This window comes from Homalodisca vitripennis, chromosome X (genome assembly GCF_021130785.1).
Source record: "Homalodisca vitripennis isolate AUS2020 chromosome X, UT_GWSS_2.1, whole genome shotgun sequence".
NCBI classification, from domain to species: domain Eukaryota; kingdom Metazoa; phylum Arthropoda; class Insecta; order Hemiptera; family Cicadellidae; genus Homalodisca; species Homalodisca vitripennis.
The window spans coordinates 159,432,127-159,454,573 of record NC_060215.1 but is presented as its reverse complement, the minus strand read 5'-3'; the positions used below and the strand labels follow the sequence as shown (position 1 = coordinate 159,454,573).

Below are 22,447 nucleotides of genomic sequence, written 5' to 3'. Positions count from 1 at the left end.
TAGTTATGTAGTTAACTGTACATTTTAACTGTATTTATGTAGTTAACTGTACATTTTAACTGTATTTATGTAGTTAACTGTACATTTTAACTGCAGTTATGTAGTTAACTTTACATTTTAACTGTAGTTATGTAGTTACCTTTACATTTTAACTGTAGTTATGTAGTTAACTGTACATTTTAACTGTGGTTATGTAGTTAACTGTACATTTTAACTGTATTTATGTAGTTAACTGTACATTTTAATTGTAGTTGTAGTTTGTGAGACTGCAGATCTCGAAATTCAGAATGTCTTAATTCTTGTATCACTGAACGATGGTATAAATGTCCTGAGAAATCCTGTTTCCTTTACAGCTTTTTTCAGTTAAATATTTGTTGAAAATGCTGCCTTAGCGAGGGAAAAATATTCTAAGGATTTAATTGTGTTAACAATGTTTCGATGATATCTATAGCACTGGCCGTGTAGCTTTATAACTAAGATGACTTTTTTGGCCTGTATAGTTGTATAAATGTAAAAAACTGCAACAAATCGATTGATGTGCTCCTTAAGTACTTATAGTGTTAGAAATGTTAAAAACATTACATTACATGAAAATAAAATTTTTCGAGGAAACCTGGCGATATTGAGCTGCGCCGGTCCTATCACTGTAAGGGAATGGGGATCACGGTACAATTGTTTAAACACAGCATAAAAGGTTATTAAGTTACATATAATCTTAGTCAAATACAGTCTAAATGTACAGATATCCAAAGTCACTTGCGTTATGTTAGATTTGACGCAGTATTTTCCTTATATAATTGAAATTAAAATTCAAACTTTTTTTATTCAAGACTAACAATTTTTTTACAATCCAGTTATTTTTTACCCTGTCTAGACGAAGCTATTTGAGAGGAAAATCTAAGAAAAAAAATACATAAACAGATGCAAAACTATTAACTAAAAATACAAACGTAGAGATGAAATTCGTATTCTAAATTTAAATTTCAGATACATTGTATCAATTATAAACTAATAAAAAACGTAATAACAAACTTGATAAATAACCGAAACAAACATTATATATATATATATATATATATATATATATATATATATCAATCTAGATTTTACATGTAATAACACATAACTTTACATATTTTTACAATTTGCTATATTATATTTACATAAAAGAAAGCACAAGGAAATAAAGCATGAACATCTGAGAAATATATAAAGAAAATATTGATTTTAAAATTAAAAATTGATTAGAGTATTCGGCTACCTTAAATTACATCATGACTGGATTGAGTATTCACTCATATATACTTAAATGTAATGTATATTCTTCAATGGGATAACCGAATAAAAAGTAAATTTTACAAAACCGAACATCACAGAAAAACACCACTTTTCATGACCATAACTATCAAATCAAATAAACAAGATAAATAATTATTCCCATATATATATATATATATATATATATATATATATATTATATATATATATATATATATATACAAGGGTTTGTAAATAAATCAATTAAACATGTAAAAAATACACATAAAAAAGTGTAAATTATAACATGTACTAAATTGGTTATTAGATTTATTAAGCTGCTTAGTAGCCGTTATAAATTAATGAAGTAGTTTAATTTGAATGAAGTATAATTAATATGAGATTTAGGGTCACTAAATGATCATAAGGGTAGAATACAGCTTGCTAGAGGGCAAACTGTGTCTAGACATTTACTTAAGGTCTCATATTATAATCATTATTGTGTAGTTTGAGCCAATTTGAAAGCAAATGTTGGTATAATAGATTATATCATTAATATAGAAACAATGTTTTCATAAGAATACAATTTTACACTCTATTAATAACAAATATGTTAAGCTATGATGAAATTGGAATCACAACCTGAGGTAAAAGGAGCTAACATTGTTATTTCAGTGAGATGGTGGCAAATGTTATTACGAGGTTGAGTTTTGTTAAACTTACACTTCTACCGATGTTTTGCGGCTTCACCCCAAAAATTAAACCACAGCATTAGCTTTTACTTACGATCCTTGGATTTAAGTGTTATATTTTGTTTTCTCCAAAACACTGGAAACAAACGGGAAGTTAAAATATTTATTCAGGCTAGCTGTTGAACTATTGAATAATTTTGTATAGAAAAATAAATTATTTTGAGAGTTAACATAATGTTTATTATATTTGTAATTATTGCAGATTAAATCATCTGCTGAAGTATTTTTTGTTCATCAAAACCTAATTTATTTTTAGATTAATTAATTTGACAGGACTGCTTCTCAAGATGTATTGATCCTAACTCAAAATGTTAACAATTTAATCATTATTGAGTTATTTTTGAAACGCAATAGGCAAGGAAACAAAAGTGTTGTGGTAGAACTCGGAGGGTTTATTGCTTTTTGTCTGGATGGTTCAGACAAATATAAGATATAAAGAATGAAACAGGATCTTCTTAAAATCGGAGTCGGCCTGTTCATATGGGCCATAACTCTTGAGAGAAAGGTTATAGAGACTTTAAGTTTATAACAGAGATTTCTCTTGGTCCAAAAATTGATTTTGAAGTTAAAATGTCAAAGGGCAGCGAGTTGCCAACTCGGGAAAGAAATATCGTATATTCACTTCTTTCACACTTAGCAAACAAAGCAACAGAGCCAGTGAATCGATCTTCCAGTGCACTCGTAAACTCCCCAAGTGAATAAATGTGTTTGACACCAAGAAGTATTTTAATAGAGCGTTGAAATAATTTTAATTTTGCAGTTTCATATTCTGAGGGAGCCAGTGCGACACCAACCTGGGAAGGAAGTTTCTCAAAGTCAGTTGCTCGATGTTGCTGAACCCATAAAGTTGTCCCTACCAATATTAATGTACCAGTGGACAATACGTAGTAAATGACATCAGAACCTGCAGTACATGGATACCTCGAGAATATATTGGAAAGATAAGGTCAATAATTCCAAGCTCATAAAGACATCTCGTTTTGAGCCTTCATATAAGTCATCAAATTGAGGCCAACAGACAATTTTAAAGTTTGATCTACTAACAAAGTAACCAGTAGCTTAATTAATAAGTTAAACATAAGAATTATTTTATTATTCGTAAAATAAAGTTACTATAGTCTTTTTAATTTAATTACTTCCGGAGAAGGACTGAGTATGTATATATAAAATGAGAGCGATCTACAAGGAATATAAATATGCACTAGTATTTATTTTACAGTTTTACAAATTGGAAGTAAACTAATTTTATTTCAACAAAATATGAGTAGAATTTGTACTTTTGAAGTACAGTATATACCAATTTTTCTAATTTTAAATAAATAATATTGGCAACAATTAAGATAACATTGCTTATAAGATAAGGGTAGAATCAATGATTTTTGCTATTAAGATATGACGCAGATTCTTGCAGTCATGTTCCACTCAGTTATTTATTTGGTACTTATTGTATCTGAATATAATATAATCTAATTATTGTTTAAAACTCATTATTCTTGATAGATTTGAAAGTATACAAGGACTTCAGACATTTGCCATAGTTATACGTTACAAAAATAAAATAAAATATAAAAAGCTGTAATTGTCCTGTTTTCAGATGTCATTACTGTAAAAAATTAGGAATTTTAAGTTCAAGGACAAAAACCATAGGGTTTCTCAAATGTTTGCTTATTATCCAAACCATTGCTATCCTATTTCTTTAGGTACGATGATGACATGACCTGGACTTTACCGACTTTCTATTATTTTTAATAAATACAGATAAGAAAAGAGACGTGTGAGAAGATTAGTTGTAAACACATTGTGCTACATCATCCGTCCGCTGACTGATCAGCTGTTTCCTTAACACTGTCACACTCATGTCCTGTTTGCTATGTGAGGTCTAGGTTGGTGTATGAATTATTTAAACTTCAATTTAAGGCTCCAGTTAGATAATTCTTATATAAAAGTCTAAACACTATTTCCCCCAAAACGAGAGCCGAAATAAGACAAGTTTGTCAAAAGACAAATGCAGGAAGATTAGCAGGAAACAGGTACTCTTACTTTAGCCATCAGCTGGTGAGTGAATCAGCTTTGTTTTAACACTACTGTATTACGCACCTGTACTTTATAAAATGTACCTGGCATATCCTATTTACTATGAATTAATATGGGTATTGCCGTAACATATTGATGATAAATAATAAATAAATAAAATTTATCTTATTATTAAATATTCTAATTGACTTGGCATGAACTGAAGAAGGTACACAGCGTGGACGTGAACTATCGAACTTTACATACTCTTGAGTAGACTTGATAGAGGCGCTTTACGACAGCTATAATACACAGCGTGGACGTGAACCATCGAACTTGACATACCTCTTGAGTAGACTTGATAGAGGCGCTTTAGAACACGTGACTTGCACAGAATAATATATTATTAATAGGAATAATAGGCAATGCTCTTGCGAACACCTTGGTAACGGAGAGATGCTTTCGGAAAGTCAGGTCACTACCTGATAAGATATATAAAGAGTGATTAGGTAAAAATCTCGAAAGAAAAAATTCCATTTGATTTACCAAAATAAACTTTAATACTTGAAAGGAATTTTTTAATTTTAAAACTAATGTAAAATGGAATGCGTTCTCTTCCATGTTTTACTGAACGCCATTTATTTCAAATAATCATTTCAAAACATTCCATGAAGAGCTTACTGTTGTAGTTTATTCTTTTTAGCGTTTTTGTCTTCTGATACAGTAATGTTTTTTGTATAAACTCAATACAATGTGGTATTACCATTATATTTCAGAAATATTTTAGTAAAATTGTTAAATTGAAGCTGTGAGTGAGATTTTTCTAAAGTGAATTGGGTGTAGAATTTGTTAAACTTCAGGAATCAATGATTTTTATTTTTCGAGTTCATTATTTTGTTTACATGTTATTATTCCATTCCAATTTACATTCATTGAATTACACTAAAATTACATATGCACAAGTTACTTGTGCTAAATAAAAAAGTAAATGTTTACTGGGATCTTGTTATTGTTATTATTTTATAATAATTGGTGCAACAATGAACACTTTATAAATAAACTTGTTAATTAAATGTACATTAGTTACTAACCGACATTTATGATAGTAAACTTGGTTTCTATAAACAATCATTTCAAAGATGCGATAGATATACTGTAAAAAATAAAAAGACTGATGGCGAATGTATTCTCATTGCTATAAACTCTGCAATTCCCAACTTCAACTTAGATTCCATCTTCTCCGATACGGAAAGTTTATTTCCAAAACAAGTTCCTCCTCGGAAGCAATTAATCATCGGTGACTTATATATATATATATATATATATATATATATATATATATATATATATATATATATTTAGGTATATATTTAACTGTTCAGAATTATAATGTTTTATACGTATTAAATGTTCTCGGATTGTATACGTGTCTTATTTCAAACCCCCCTAACTGTGGTTAAATAAGGTGGCACAAAGTGATTAGTTGAGTATCTCATGTTGGCAATCAATATCTACAATGTTGTACATTGTATGTATATTGTACTTTAATATTACTCGTTTTCTTGTAGCTATATGTAAATGACGCATGCCATATACAAAAGAGAAATTACAAAAGAAATTTAAATCAATCAACTCTAAAAACTATATATCAAAGATTTATTCAGCATCATTCAACTTTTACTATTTTCTTCCATTATAATTCAATTATTTTAAAAGACCTCTTATAATGTAAACCATATGATTCAAATCATTGGGTTTGTAGGTTTCAGGGATTGTTCAAAAGCTGTAGGAAAGTGTAGATGGAACACTTGCATACTTGACCAGCGGAATCGTAAAACCTTGTTCACAAATTCTAAGTTCTCTCTCTGCAGGTATTAATAGTTTTTGTCTAAAAATAAAGACAAATCCGTGTATTTAAAAAGTCGTAAAAGAAGTACCGAAAATGTATGTTGATATAATTACTGATCAAACTATGTTTAAATCTTAACATGTTTGAAATGTTACCATGTTTGCATAAGTAGTGGCAAAATATCCTTGGTCAATCTACTTAAATTTAACATAGAGTTAAATTAACCAAACAGTATATATATATATATTCACAGTACATTTTTACCATTCAAATATAAGAATTGACTTTTAACAAATTTTCCGATTTTCTTGTTCGCCTGTACTATTTACACGATAACTGGAGCCAATATATTGAGAGCATTGGGAGGTTTAAAAATGCAAAACTAAATATTAAGGTCAATTAATCTTCATCAATTATATATACATTATTATATCATCAGTAATAAATTTGTAAACAGTGATGTGATACAAGACTAAAAATGTGAAATTCGTGTTTACTCTTACATAACATATATACATATACTATTATAACAACGAGTAGCTCAAGTGTATAGTTTAAGTTATTTGTAAATGTTGATAGTTAGTATTGATCATTCACTAGCTCACAGTCTGTAAAGAAGGATTTTTATCAAGCAATGTACCAGTTACTTTGTAATGATGAGTTATAAATGGAACAGTTGTACGGTTGAACAAAGAAATATCGCTAAGTTGTAAATTAACAAAAACGCTTGTCGAATCAGACCGAGACTTCTGGTTCGAGGAAGGTAATGCTGCGCTTAAGCGGCGCTTGTCACTGCAGATCCGCCGTCAATCACGGCAGCGAGGATCTTCAAGGGGCAGCGGCAGGGACAACCGGGGGAGAGCAGCCACCTGGCATGGGAGAAGTTCTCTGCAGTCGCGTTAGCAAAGGTATGTCGTGAAATCTAGTGAATATCCTAAATTTATTTTGAAAATTATGCTGGTGAAAAAACGTTAAATTTATTGAAAACCACTGGAAACTCCACTCTGTTCAGAATCCCTTATACTTTTAAATAACAAAACAAAACTCAATATTGGGTTCGTATTAGGAACGTTAAATTCATCCGATACATGTAAGAAAGGGTGAGGTTTTTAATTTATTTTATTTAATTAATTTTCAAAATTTGCCAGTTTATGAAGAATGCGACAGATATCTACAGAAAATGTAAATTGACGATGGCTTGGATACACCAGGACAAACAGTGAACACTTCCGGAGATTGGGTAGGCAATATTAACTCAATGTTATTTGAGAAGTCTTTCGATATTGTGTTTCGATATGATGCTTGAATAGGAATTGTTTCTTATTACAGTTGTGTTGTCTGTACGAACTTCACATGTATCGTATTCATATGTCTGCAGGTTATATGATGGCGATGGTGTAATGGTATGAAAAATATTTCTTGGACCAAATCCGTATAGTACTATCGTATGAACACAAGAATAGTTGTGTGGTTGTTACTTGAGCTAAGCGAGTTACCTTAAATAATACGCCGAAGTGGGTAACTAACTTGGTTAATGTCTGCTGTCACTGGAACTTTACAAAGTTCTTCAGTCGCTGCCTTGGAATGCTCTGTATTATCCCAGGAAGGACACTAGCCCTTTTTTGGCTCAACAGTTGACGCTGTTACTTAGCACAACAACCCAGAGATATATGGCCTCTGATCTGATATCAATCCTAAAACTCTTCTTTATCAACTCCCCTCCACTTTAATAATTTACAATAATGGGTCAAAGACCAATATGGTGGAAATTGCTGGCGTCGAGTCCGTTAGTTATGTGATAAGCCCAATGAGTTTCTGCAGTTTTCCAAACTGTTTAGTTTGCTTGTGGGAATCTTTGACTGCGGTATCAGCGCAATACAATAACTTCCACGCAAATTTTAAAGCGTCGAACCCCTGTATTTCTAATAAAAATATTTCCAGGATTTGTATAAGATATTTTATTAGAGAGTGTCCGAGAGAGGTAGGATCAACAGAGTTACTATTTGTTCAGTTATAGATTATGCTCAGTGAAAAAGTGACAGAACGTCAACAATTCGGTGGAGTCCGCAATTGTGTAGCCTTTACATCCATTCCATTGTTTGGATTTTGTTTCTGAAGATGGAAGGATTATAAAGGAAACAATAATTTGTTTTGATATCTTCAATCTGATCTCTTCCTCATTTGAATGACTAACCTAATACAAAACTACAATCTAGGTTAAGGTAATCAAAAAATACCAGAGCGTTGCGACACGCATAAGTCGGGAACAACATAAACCATGTTGTGTGTCTATTGCATCCATACTAACTTTAAAACGTACACTTAATTAAACTAAACACTAATTATGAAAACTGAACAACATAATACAGGTCACAATAGATCTACACTACTTAATATCCAATTCAAAATGTGAGGAATTCTGAACACCCAAGAAGAGAAAAACATTGTTGTGCTTAAGGATAGATGAGAAAGCTTGAATTTTCTTCCTACCAATAGGATAGTATCTGGTTTTCTCAGAATAACTAGTCTTTGTCTTATATTATAGTGGATATAATCACAAAGCATGTATATATGAGGAATGGCCTTCACAGAGTAAGTATCACTAGAAACAGTCCACTCTGCAGGTTAAGTCATGAGCAAGACGTACTGCAGAACACTTGTTTTGTGACTGCCATGATCTGCTCCATGACGTTTTACCATCTATGGAATTTTTAAAAATTATATAAAATTTTCTAAGGAAACTTTGAGTTAATTTTTTTTAAGCTGTTATATACCTACATATAATATTGTAAGCAGTTAGGGTTCAAACTGAACATTTAAGGGGTTTAACCATCGAGGCCTACATTCATGGAACTTGGCCACCCTTTAAAAGAAGATAACGTTTTTAACCACACAAGTCATGGTTAACAATAGAGACATTTCAGTGGTGAACAGGCTGCTGTCAGTCCAATCATCCTACATAATCCTCTGTTGTCATGTAGAGCATTGTTTGGCGGATTAAGAAATATCATGCTGTTTAATAAACTGTCCACGAACCTGTGTAATGAACTAACCCCTTTTTTGTTTCACTGTCAGAAATCTGATTCTGTCAAAAACTCTGAACAGGACCATAATATGAACGTTCCGTAATATTAATACATTGTCCAGATTATCTTCGTTGGAAGATGATTAGTATAATATTATATTGCAAAATTGTAATCTAACTTTAAAATATTATATATAAAATTAGATCATATGTTGAACCTATAATTTTGTTTATATCTTGAAATATATGTGTGATAGCAAGCAACGCCAGCTTATTGGCTGGGTAAATTACTATGAGTTTTATAAACACATAGCATCATAATGTATGTATCGGCCATCTTTATGAGAAAGAAATAAAGATCTTTAAGGATATTTAAAGAAACTTTAAGGATTTACGTGAAATTAAGCCAGCACGTCGTGAAAAAGTTTAGGCTTTTTCCTCACACAATCATTTTAGAATGAATTTAAGACAATCTTAACTAGTGTTTGTAACGGTGGTACTCGTAAAATGTCCAATATAGTCTGCAACCCTATTGGTGTGAAAGCAATTTTGTGTAATTTACCTCCGTTATTACATTCTGAGAAAATATACAGAATAACGTAAACAAACGTCCTAGAAATATGTAAAATATCTTATGTATATTATCTCTAAAAGAATTTTAAAAGGAATGCAGGCTAACCTGAAAGTAATTTTGTTTGAGATTTACATAATATACATCCCAAGCAATAGGAAATAAACATTGTCCCTATAATAGCATTTTGTGTAGAAATATAAAGGCCTCGTCAAATGTATGCTATGGACGTGCATAAAATGTAAATTAGGCTCAGTCTAAATGCTCACAAAATAAACAAAATTGTGGAAACACATTACTGAATAATTTTTCCTTTCCAAGCATTTTGAGGACCACGATAAAACCTCAATTAACGCCTTTACAACGTATAAAATGAATTATGTACTCAGCTTATTGCTAAGAGTATAAAACATCTCTGTCTTTTTTTTCCTCAAACAACATTTTAGGAGAAATAAATATCAACATAAGTAAATTATTTACGGATAGCCAAGAAATGGATCTTTCAGTAAGTATTCAGGTCAAAGAATGTGTATAAAGTACTTTTGTTATGTATCTGTACAAGTATTTTAGGTGGAATACAGAACAACCCCAAATAACGAACAATACAGAACGAGAATACAGGAACTTAATCGTACTTTAGACTAAATCTCTAATTATGTACAATGAATGTTGGTTATTCTCACTTTATACAGTTTTGAGAAGGAAAAATAAACAACGTCAACTAATACATCGTTTCCACGTAGATGAAATGTATTTTATGCTCAGACTAAGATATGAGAAAGTAGAAATATGTAAGAAAAGTATCTTTCCTCAAAGCATTTTGAGAAGAAATCAAGAACAACTTGAACTAAAATTTGTTACAGCCTTTAGTAAATAGATCTTAGGCTGTCTAAGAATTTTGAGCCAGATGTTTTTTTATTGTTTCTTTACATCGTATGACACCAAATTTTAAAAGTCTCACTAAAAAACAGATCAGTGAAAAATAGTTTCTAGGTTGACTACATCCAATACAGCGTGAATAGAAATTAAAGTGTGACTGTAATAATACAATACGGTTTTGGTCGTCTACAAAAATTGCGGTTTTTGAGGTTTTTTGTTTGGCTCAACAATAGTGGTAGCAAACAATGTTAAGATCTTTATAAAAGAAAAAGAGTGGTAAAAGTTTAAGTTCATGTTGACTCCACTAAACATAACATGATTGAACTTATGGTTTTACTTTTGTTAAAACGATACCCATTTTGGAAAAATAATCAGAAGTTCGGATTTTTCTGTTTGTGGTTTATCTCATCAAGACATTTATTTTGGAGGATTACTCGATAGGTTTCCTACTTATAATATTTGAACTTTCCTCCATACCCCTTATTATATTTAGTGCAGGGTAATTTTTAAATCGATAAATAGTGTTATTAAATGTTTTTCTTTGCTTAAGTATGTTTTTGAAGATGGAAAGATTTTGAATGAAACAGGATTTTCCGGACTGCTATTGTCTAGTTATGCCAGAAATTAGTAACACTACGTTTTGATATCTGCAATCTGGTCTCCTCTTTAGGTGGATAACTAACCTAACAGAACAGATTTAGGATAAGATAAACAAATCACACCATTCAAAGTTTGGTTTTGAACAGTTCACTTAGAATGGAGCAGTTATACAAGCCTCACCAGTTACCTTATTTACCTAAATATTGTTTCTAGTTTGAAATCGATTTATATTGGCGTCTGTTCAGTTTTCAGGGGTTATTCATTCAGTAACTGGTATTTCAGTTCGTTTAATAATATAGAATAATATATATATATATATATATATATATATATATATATATATATATATATATATATTATAAGTGTTTTATTAAATACAGGTTTATAGGTGGTGTGCATTAAATAGAGTAATGATAATATGTGTGTTGTAATTTTTACCTTACGCGCATAACTAAGCTGTGTTTACTTTCAGCTAGATTGTAATTACGTGTTAGGTTAGTTACCCACCTGAGCAAGATATCATATGTCAGATATCGAAACTTAGTGTTGCCGATTTATTTGCTGAGCCTTAGCGTAGCCTATCACTCGTGGTTCTGCCCACACAACATCTCATACACGAACTGACCTATAGACTTACAATTTTGTATGAAGCTTCATTTCTACAAGTGTAAAACTGTATTCGGTGATGGTGCATGTCACTCAATGGGATTTTGCTGAGCCTTAGCGTAGCCTATCACTCGTGGTTCTGCCCACACAATATCTCATACACGAACTGATCTATAGACTTACAATTTTGTATGAAGCTTCATTTCTACATGTGGAAAACTGTATTCGGTGATGGTGCATGTCACTCAATGGGAATTTGCTGAGCCTTAGCGTAGCCTATCACTCGTGGTTCTGCCCACACAATATCTCATACACGAACTGATCTATAGACTTACAATTTTGTATGAAGCTTTATTTCTACATGTGGAAAACTGTATTCGGTGATGGTGCATGTCACTCAATGGGATTTTGCTGAGCCTTAGCGTAGCCTATCACTCGTGGTTCTGCCCACACAATATCTCATACACGAACTGATCTATAGACTTACAATTTTGTATGAAGCTTTATTTCTACATGTGGAAAACTGTATTCGGTGATGGTGCATGTCACTCAATGGGATTTTGCTGAGCCTTAGCGTAGCCTATCACTCGTGGTTCTGCCCACACAATATCTCATACACGAACTGATCTATAGACTTACAATTTTGTAAGAAGCTTCATTTCTACATGTGGAAAACTGTATTCGGTGATGGTGCATGTCACTCAATGGGAATTTGCTGAGCCTTAGCGTAGCCTATCACTCGTGGTTCTGCCCACACAATATCTCATACACGAACTGATCTATAGACTTACAATTTTGTATGAAGCTTTATTTCTACATGTGGAAAACTGTATTCGGTGATGGTGCATGTCACTCAATGGGATTTTGCTGAGCCTTAGCGTAGCCTATCACTCGTGGTTCTGCCCTCACGATATCTCATACACGAACTGATCTATAGACTTACAATTTTGTATGAAGCTTCATTTCTACATGTGGAAAACTTTATTCGGTGATGGTGCATGTCACTCAATGGGAATTTGCTGAGCCTTAGCGTAGCCTATCACTCGTGGTTCTGCCCACACAATATCTCATACACGAACTGATCTATAGACTTACAATTTTGTATGAAGCTTCATTTCTACATGTGGAAAACTTTATTCGGTGATGGTGCATGTCACTCAATGGGAATTTGCTGAGCCTTAGCGTAGTCTATCACTCGTGGTTCTGCCCACACAATATCTCATACACGAACTGATCTATAGACTTACAATTTTGTATGAAGCTTCATTTCTACATGTGGAAAACTTTATTCGGTGATGGTGCATGTCACTCAATGGGAATTTGCTGAGCCTTAGCGTAGCCTATCACTCGTGGTTCTGCCCACACAATATCTCATACACGAACTGATCTATAGACTTACAATTTTGTATGAAGCTTCATTTCTACATGTGGAAAACTTTATTCGGTGATGGTGCATGTCACTCAATGGGATTTTTTACGTTCTTCATATCTACGGTGTATTTTCTTTGTAATCGTTGACAAAGAGTATTAAAACTTACAGTATGTAAGCCATCAGTTAAGACTTGTTATGTGAGTTTTATAATAAAATAATTTGATTCAATTTAATATAAACAAATTATTTAAGAACAAAAGTTTTAAATGTTACAAACATTCATAACTAGAGAATGTTTCCCCCACAAAGACCACACACGTGGTTGGGGGGACAGAAATGTTCATGAGTCTAAATATAAACGAAAAAAATCGAACACCCTATAATAAAAAATAAACGTTAATAATTTACTACAAGAATATTTCAACATAAAATAAGTACAATTTAGTTTCTCTATAAGATGATTTTATACATAAAAATTTGAACAACTTCTGTTGGGGCTACAAATCAACCCGTTTTTTAAAATTTTATTCCAAAATAACTAGTTTAATGATTATTCTGGGTAGTAGCAAAATTCAAAGAAGATAAAGAATGTGTAGATTACTCGGGGCATAAATATAGCCACAAGAATATAATAAGTATTTAAATTACTGTATATCGTGTAAAATCGACGTGACCTCAATAGATTTTAAAAACTTATGCGATAAGTTAGAAATTTTTTACTTGAAGTATTTTTGTACTTTTAAACGTATTTTACATCATATTATGAAATACGACTTATAAAGAATTGTTGTGCATCTACGAAAGGAATGAAATGTATAAATAGGATTAAAAAGAAATGATAGTTTTGACTTATATATTTGTTTCATACGTGATATTTAAACTGAATAACAGAATAAAATAGGAAATTAACATAAAAATAGAGTTAAAATAAAAAAGAAAGGTAATGTACATATAAAAAACCAATCCTGGTGTTATAGTTTAGTTAACTGCCAAAAAACATTTAGTTTAACTTTAAAATTACATGAAGATTTAAAACAACCTTCAGTCTAACTTTGTAATGCCAAGAAACTTTATAATAACCAAAGTAACTGTACAGCTGGCATCTTTGTCTTCGAAACTTAGCAATGAACTATGAGGTCTATTAGCTATAGACAGATGTAAATATTTATTAATAAGCGTTCTTTCGAATATAAAACCTTTCACAGCTGTACGTTTTGAAATCTAAAAAGTCATAACCTAACTTGGTGAAGATTTTAACTTTGTTACAAAGTTTATGCTAAAACTTAAAATACATTATTTAAGTTAGATACTATATACTACTAAAATCTAATTTTAAAAATCAGTAGTAATAAACAAATGTTGTTTTCGGAATAGGAATCAAAAAACATTTTCCTGATACAAAGTTAAATTTTACCTCTAAGTAAGGCTAAGATAAAATTATTAACTTGATAGTGGTATCTTGTTACTTCAAATGATACAAATAAACAATGTAAAAATCGATAATCTCAAATAAAACGTGTAAATTATTATGAACTTTAAATTATTTTGTGTTACGCGTATATTTGTAAAATCATATTCTTGTTGTGTACTCATATAAATAAACACAACAATAATTTGAGCTGTAATGTACAATATGGTATTGCCTGCAACCTACTTTATTGTTGATACTAAATTTAGAATAAAAACAAAGCGGCTTGTATTTTGTACAATACAAGGTACCGAGACAGGAGTATGGTTTTGTAAATGACACATTTTATTTGGTTCCTGAAGAAAAGTTTCCGCAGGGATTACATTAACCTTATTAACAGTTGAGGCAATATTGTTACGTTATTCCAGGAGGACTTGTAAAATTAGCGAAGGCAATTCATTGGAAATTATATACTGATGTTTACAGCATACTGGTTCCCTATATATTATGCATTAATATATGGATTTTGAAGTGCCTCAGCTTTAGTACAAGTATCCTACACATGGCGATTTTTAATATAAACAATTCTTATAACGAACGCTGTATATGGTAATAAATATAATATTATAATAACAGATTTAACCTGTTAGGTATTCACGTTAAGTATTTGTTCTTACGTGGTAATTGTTATTATTGATCAGATGTAGATTAGAGACCACGGCGCGAGTATCTGCACTGAACCGATCGATAAAAACTATACTATACTTGTAAAAGAATTGCATTGACTCGGCGACAAACCCGCGTTCAACACTGAAAAGTTTTCAAACTAGACACCAATTCAACTGCAATTAGAACAAAAATAATTCGGGAAAAGGTTTGAAATTTGAGGGTGAAGCAAGTGAAGAGACACATTGTAAAATTTAATTATCCTTTTACTTATATTTCTAGTTATGTATTAAACTTTAAAAAAAGTTTTAAGTTATGAAACTTGACATGAAAAAGGAACTCTATGGGGAAGTTTATTATTCTTTGGTAATGCAATTTATGGCCTCGAAAAAGGTTTAAACAAAGAGATAAACGAAATTGTTTAGCAGAACTGTTTAATCCTATTTTGTTCAGTTTGACTAGAAATTACGTTAAGAAAACGTGACACTTAATACACAAGTGTGTGTGTACGCTTTTTGTTTTTTTCAGGTAATTTTCAGGTACATAATGTAAAAAGGTAATTAGTGTAGAAGATATATGTTTCAAGAAAATTTAACCGAGGGCGAATTGTTACATTTCTTCCAAAATTGAAAACAAAACATTTTCAAATTAGTTAATTACCCGAATAACAAAAATCCAAAAAAAGGAATATTAAACTCAATTTATAAATGAATTCAATAAATATTTTAGCAATTGAAAGATAACGCTTACTAACACTAGTTTGATTTGATTTTGTAATATTTGATTTCACATGTAAAATTATCCCCCAGCCTTATAAACCTCATTAAAACTTTATCAAACTTAAAGAGTTCGGTATTCAAAAGAACTATTTTTAATTTTGCATACTGCCAATTTCATTTATAATTATTATTACTGGAGTTAAATTTGCCTTGAATATTTCAGCTAAGAAAATATAGAAATCGTTTTATATTCTTCTTATGTTTTGACGTTAAGATATTGACATTATCATGATTATTTAATTATTTACTATTTTCTCAGTATTTTTGTTTATATCACGTAAAACTTTTAAGCACAATGAAAGATCAAGTAATTTAGTTTTAACTAAACATATATACATGTTAATTATATTTATTTACATGAAAAAAAAAACCAAAATCTGTACAATAATGTGAATTCAAACATATATTATTGTTAATCTTGTGGGGTTTAAAGTTTACTGAAATCAGCTTGGTCATGTACTAGATATACGGCTGCATTCTCTCCGAAAAAAGATTTGTGCACTCCGGACCTAAAGAAACTTGTATTTTTTCTTTGCAGACTGCCCTTGTTATGGCGAGAATTCTCCGACAGCGAGTTGTTCTCGTATGTGGCCCATACCCGGAGTACGTTCCTTAGCAGTTTTTGGATGAATTCCTCTTTTGCCGCATGCCTCACGAACTGTACTATTGTTCCGGATGGATTGCCTCAATTTAGCTTATTTCCCACTCTGTGTCAAGCGTCAACCATCGAGTCAGAAATGTTCAAATCCAGTGCCTTCTTGCCTCTTTCACTGTACTTACTATATCTTCATTTTTCCATAGGGACACCATATACTCCGAATGCGATGTTTTGTGAGTAAAATATTGTATTTAAATTTAAAAATAAAATACTGCTATTAGCATTTGTCATAGATGAAAGTTTTTTCTCCAAATGTTCAAACATATCAGCGACTTTATATCCGATTCTATTTTGCCATACTTTTCTTAGATCCAATTCTCCTGTCCATACTTTGTCTGTATAATATATTGTCAAGCGGAGTTTGCAGTTTACAGTGTATAATTAAAGAGTTTTGAAATGCAAATATGCATAGAAATTCAGACCTAAAATACTTGTCACAATCCACCACCTTAAACAAAACAAAGAAACAGACCACTTTTTCTATGAGTGTAATTCCACACATTATCTTTTACTTTACTCACAGACAGTTTTTAAATTTATGGTTGATATTTAGAAGCAATATAATAATTTAAATAATTATGAGTAATTGATTATAAATAAAATGTGTGCTTTGTAATTTGGTTTATTGTAATTTTATTGATTAGCTATCTAATAGCTACTCAAAATAATTGAGTAAATATCTCAAAATAGCTACTTATATGTAGATAACTAATAGCTACTGAAAATAATTGAGTAATTGTCTCAAAATAGCTACTTATATGTAGCTAACTAATAGCTACTGAAAATAATTGAGTAATTGTATCAAAATAGCTACTTATAAATTTTTTTGTAAAGTGGTTTAATGTACTTACAATTTATTCCTCTATGTATGTGTAAAGAAACAGAGTATCCTGCACATGTACTTGAGGTTTGTGTATGAATATATTATTCTGTATTATTATATTGGGATACAAGATTTAAGGATAAACATTTTATTTTGAGTGAACTATGCCTTAAATAAATAAAAATTGAAATCTAATATATACCTTAATATACTATGTGTTCATTTATGAATGTGCTTTTACTTAGAAAAACGTGGCATCCCTTCGGTCATATTCAAAACATCTGAAAAATTCCATATTCTCATCTTTAACCGTTTCGAAGGAGCAACCAGATTGGTTTAAATGTTACATCTACGATAATGTACATATATAGACCTATGTTATAGTTAAACTATGGTCTATTTGTGGTGTAAACCGAAAACATTAGATATCAGTTAGGCTATTTTGGAGATCTGATGAATTAAAAATTATAGACCAGAAGTTGATTCAAAAGCGTTTGAGAAGGTTTGAACATTACAACTGTACATGTATGATAACAAACATGTTGTCTTCAGACCCCTGGATAATGGCCAGCTAGCTGCAACTGCAACTATCCGCGGATATTGCATAATGAGGGGAGTTTCGTATTCTATAACTCATAAACAAACGTTGCGAGTTTCAAAGCAGTATAAATCGAAACCCTTAGATAACAGATATGATACAGTCATGTAAATGTATGAACTAAAAAACCACAGTGTTTTAAAACTGAAGTTGATTCTATGCAAGAAGGTTTGAACATTACTACTGTACATGTATGATGACATATTTAACTTTGTAGGTTTAGATTTAAATAAAATTATTAGTATTAGACTAACGTACAGGTCAGCAATCCAGTAGAATAACATAAAAATAACGATATTATATTATTGTTTTCACATAAAGAAATTCTTTTTGAATAGTTACAATGAACCATGCCCATTATACGGATTACGTTTTGACAGTTATTCTTTGCAGGATTGAGTGTAAATGAAAATATAAGCATCACTTGACTATTAAACACAATTCACAGCTCGTAAGTCCACGCGACTGGTACGTTGAATGCCAGCTAACTTTACACATCAGTTTCGTTTTGTTATCATTGATTGCATTTTCGTATCTATATTATTTACAGCGAGACAAAAATACTAAAAGAAATTATTTTGCTTAAAACAGTAAATAAAATAGCGGTGTAATAGTACTATAGTCATAATTTACAGTAAGTTAGCAATCCAATGTTATAGTATCAAATGTTTAAAGTAAGCGTTGCATTACTTATTGAAATTACTTGTTTTTTAACGAGTGTATCTTATTGTATTAATTAGTATGGAAAAAACAACCATTTTTTAAATTTTAAAACAAATATTTCATTTTTATCTTACATTTTCTTGGTAGCATTATTGGTCTTTGACACACATAATTATTTAATCTTCAAAATTTTTAATTTAATTTGTTATAAATTATTTTTGTTTAATATTACTTCTTTGTTAATACTGACACAAAATAGTACATTATTTTAAAATTGTTTAACGATTGTAGTAAAATTTTTAATTTTAAAATACATGTTATGTCTATGTCTTATATAAAATTTTGTTCCCCAAATTTACAAACTAATGGGCGGCTCTGTCACAATATGTGTAGGTAATCTGGTGTTATAATGTCTAAAGTTTAAAGTATATAAATGATGTATTCGAAATATTTTTATTTTGCTAATGATTTTATTTTGTAGATATTAATTAGTAAGGAAATACTGTTTACTGCCAATACAATAATTTTTGCCTTTGACACAAACAATTATTTGATCTCCAAACTTATCAAACACTTAAGTGTCTCGGTCAACGATATCCTTTTATTTCAATTGTTTTTTAAGTTCCTTTCCTTTAATTTTACTTCTTTATTCGGAGAACACGCACACATTGTAACGTGAATAATATTAAAGTAAAAGAAACAGGATTTTTCCGGACATTTGCCATCGTTCAGTGAAACAAGAAAACAGTAACACTACGTTTCGAGATCTGCAATCTGATATCTTCTTCAGGTAAAGAACTAACCTAATACATAATTACAAACTAGGTTAAAATAAACAAATCTTACTAAAGCGTTGTGGCACGCCTAGTTATTCTTGTTATTTCTAGTCATTTCTTGTTTCACTGAACGATGGCAAATGTCCGGAAAAATCCTGTTTCCTTCACAATCCTTCCATCGTCAAAAATAACCTTCAAACAAAGAATTGATTCTCGGTACGGACCCGGAACCAGTAAATAAATCAAAGACCTTGAGAGCTCGCATCCTAATTTAACAAAACACATTAATCAATTAACTTTCTTGCATAAATGTAAGGTTGAAGACCTTATGGCTATAGGGTTAACTCTAAAAACTCCTTTTCATAGTAGGAAAGCCAGTAAAATTTTGTCTTCAGCTTCTAAATCTTTACTTAAAGAAAGAATTGCATATCATCATCGTGAAAGACGCCTCCTCCAAAATAGTATTGAGTGTAAAAAAATTGAATTAAAAACACTGATCGGTACAGAATTCAACAACACTCTCGAAAGCATCCAAAATAGATGTATAAAAGTTTTTGAAACAGATAAGAAAAAGAAAATCTCCAAACTGGAAAAAATTAGGCCTAAAAAATGTGATTTGCCCAAGGATGGCAACGTGAATGCGGATGCAAATAATAAAAATGGAATCAACATCTCTTCAAAAATCCTAATGAAGCGGAAATATCAGTCTTATCCAAGGGTTTAAACTTTTCTGTGGCACAAAAATCGGTAAAGGCACTGGATTTCGTAACTGGAATCGAGTCGGCTGTTTAACAGTTACCTGAGGAAACAGGGTGACCAGTTTCGTTGTGAGGCCAGTCTTTTACTCAGAAAAATTCCTCCCACAAAACCCAATCTGACAATAGATGAGAAAAAGGCCAGGTCGATCCTTGGGAAAGACGACACGGTCAAAATCTTACCTGCCGACAAAGGCAACGCTACTGTGGTACTTGACTCAGTAGCGTATAAAGAAAAGATTGCGTAAACTTTAAATACTGGCAAATATACAGTTTTAAATAAAGACCCGACTGATTCATTTGAACGCAAAGTAGCAAACACCTTAAGAAAACATAAAGAATTTTTTTCAGATAAATTTAGATCTAAATTAACTCCTCACCACTCCAAAATCCCCCATATGTATGCCCTTCCCAAAATCCACAAACCTACCATCCCTCTCCAGCCCATCATTAGTTCTCGTGATTCACCTTGCAGGGAATTGTCTAAAGTCCTCTTGGACATCTTAACACCACTGGTAGGAAAAAACTGACTCTTTCATCAAAAATTCCAGGGATTTCCTAGAGAAGTCAAAATCCCTAAAGTTGACTGAAACTGACAAACTGGTAAGTTTTGATGTCGAAAGTCTATTTAAAAATGTACCAGTTCCAGAAACTCTCGGAATTATTAAATCACGTCTCAAAGAAGACCTAACATTAAAGGATAGAACTAAACTTCCCGTGCCAGTAATTATGGAACTGTTAGAACTATGCACTCAATGCAATTATTTTGAGTTAGAGGGTAAAATTTACCGTCAAGATGAGGGGATGGCAATGGGTTCTCCACTGTCTCATATTTTCGCCAATATCTTTATGGAGGAATTAGAGCGACAAGCTTTGGCTTCAGCTCAGTTCAAACCGAAGATTTGGTGGAGGTATGTGGATGATACCTTTGTTATTTTTTTCTCATGGAGACATTGAATTAAACAATTTTTTGAATCACATTAATAGTATTTCTCCTTCCATCCGCCTCACAATGGAAGTGGAAATCCAAAACAAGCTTCCCATTTTGGATGTGTGTGTATTAAGAGATAGGGATGTCCTTAAGACAACTGTTTTTCGAAAGATAACACACACAGGAAAATATTTAAATTATCAATCCAACCATCAAAAATCTGTCAAAGAAGGAGTAGCCTACTCGTTGTTTGATAGAGCAAAGAGCTTGTGCTCAGATAAAGATGGACTAAAAGAAGAATTTAAGAAAATTGAATCGGATCTCAGAAGCAATGGGTACCCTCAATTAGTAATTAATAAGTGCAAACGAATCGTAAGAATCATTCCTGAGTCAGAAAAACAGAATTGTGATAAATTTGCTTTTATGTCAATCCCTTATATGCCGGGATTATCGGAGAAAATTAGAAGAGTAGGTAGAAAGTACAACATTAGAACCGCGTTTAAAACACACAACATTCTTAGACAAAGTCTCGTAAAAACAAAACCAAAAAATGGCACACAGGATTCCAAAAACTGTGTTTACAGTATAAAATGTAGCTGCAATAGGGAATACATAGGCGAGACAAAAAGACCACTAAACGTAAGGATAAAAGAACACAAAGAAAACACGAGAAAGGGTCTCACAGAAAAGTCAAAAATTGCACACCATTGTTGGTCCGAAGACCATCATATGAATTGGGATGAAGCCCACATAATACATCGGGAACCACATTTCTTCAAAAGGAAATTAATTGAGGCAACATACATTAAAGTGGCAGACCAACCAATCAGTCAACCATCAGTCGAGATTAGGCCGCTTTGGTTGCCAATTCTAAAAAATGAACTAAAGAGAAAACCAAAAGTATCAAACGGATCGAATATTTGTAATAAACCAATGAGGAGTCACAATATGGTTTTAAGAAGTTCATCTCGCATGAACCAATAATAACGAAAGGGCCCATTCCTGTCCCCCTTCCCGTGTATTTCCGCCATCTTGTTTTAGCCAGCCGTCATGATTACCATTGGCTAGTCCCTATGGTCAGTATAGGTGGTTAGTAGACGAGTGAAGACGTATTGTGACCTGTATTCCGTAGTTTAGTTTTAATGATTAGTGTTTTGTATTAAGTGCATGTCTATAGAGTTAGTGAAGTTGACAAACAACATGTAGGTTGTGATTCCTGACTTAGGCGTGCCACAACGCTTTAGTAAGATTTGTTTATTTTAACCTAGTTTGTAATTATGTATTTGGTTAGTTCTTTACCTGAAGAAGAGATCAGATTACAGATCTCGAAACGTAGTGTTACTGTTTTCTTGTTTCACTGAACGATGGCAAATGTCCGGAAAAATCCTGTTTCCTTCACAATCCTTCCATCGTCAAAAATAACCTTCAAACAAAGGATATTAAAGTAACTTGTAAATTTTAAAATT

At 31.6% G+C, this 22,447-nt stretch overlaps 1 protein-coding gene across 1 annotated transcript in view; it reads left to right on the top strand.

Annotated features, from left to right (window-relative positions):
• The window catches only part of LOC124369707 (alkaline phosphatase-like), a 109,618-nt gene that overhangs the window by 37,177 nt on the left and 49,994 nt on the right, over nucleotides 1-22,447 (top strand). Inside the window, exon 2 of the mRNA XM_046827762.1 lies at nucleotides 6,670-6,779. Coding sequence (XP_046683718.1) covers nucleotides 6,670-6,779 — 110 coding nt within the window. The remainder of the gene's footprint in view (nucleotides 1-6,669; nucleotides 6,780-22,447) is intronic.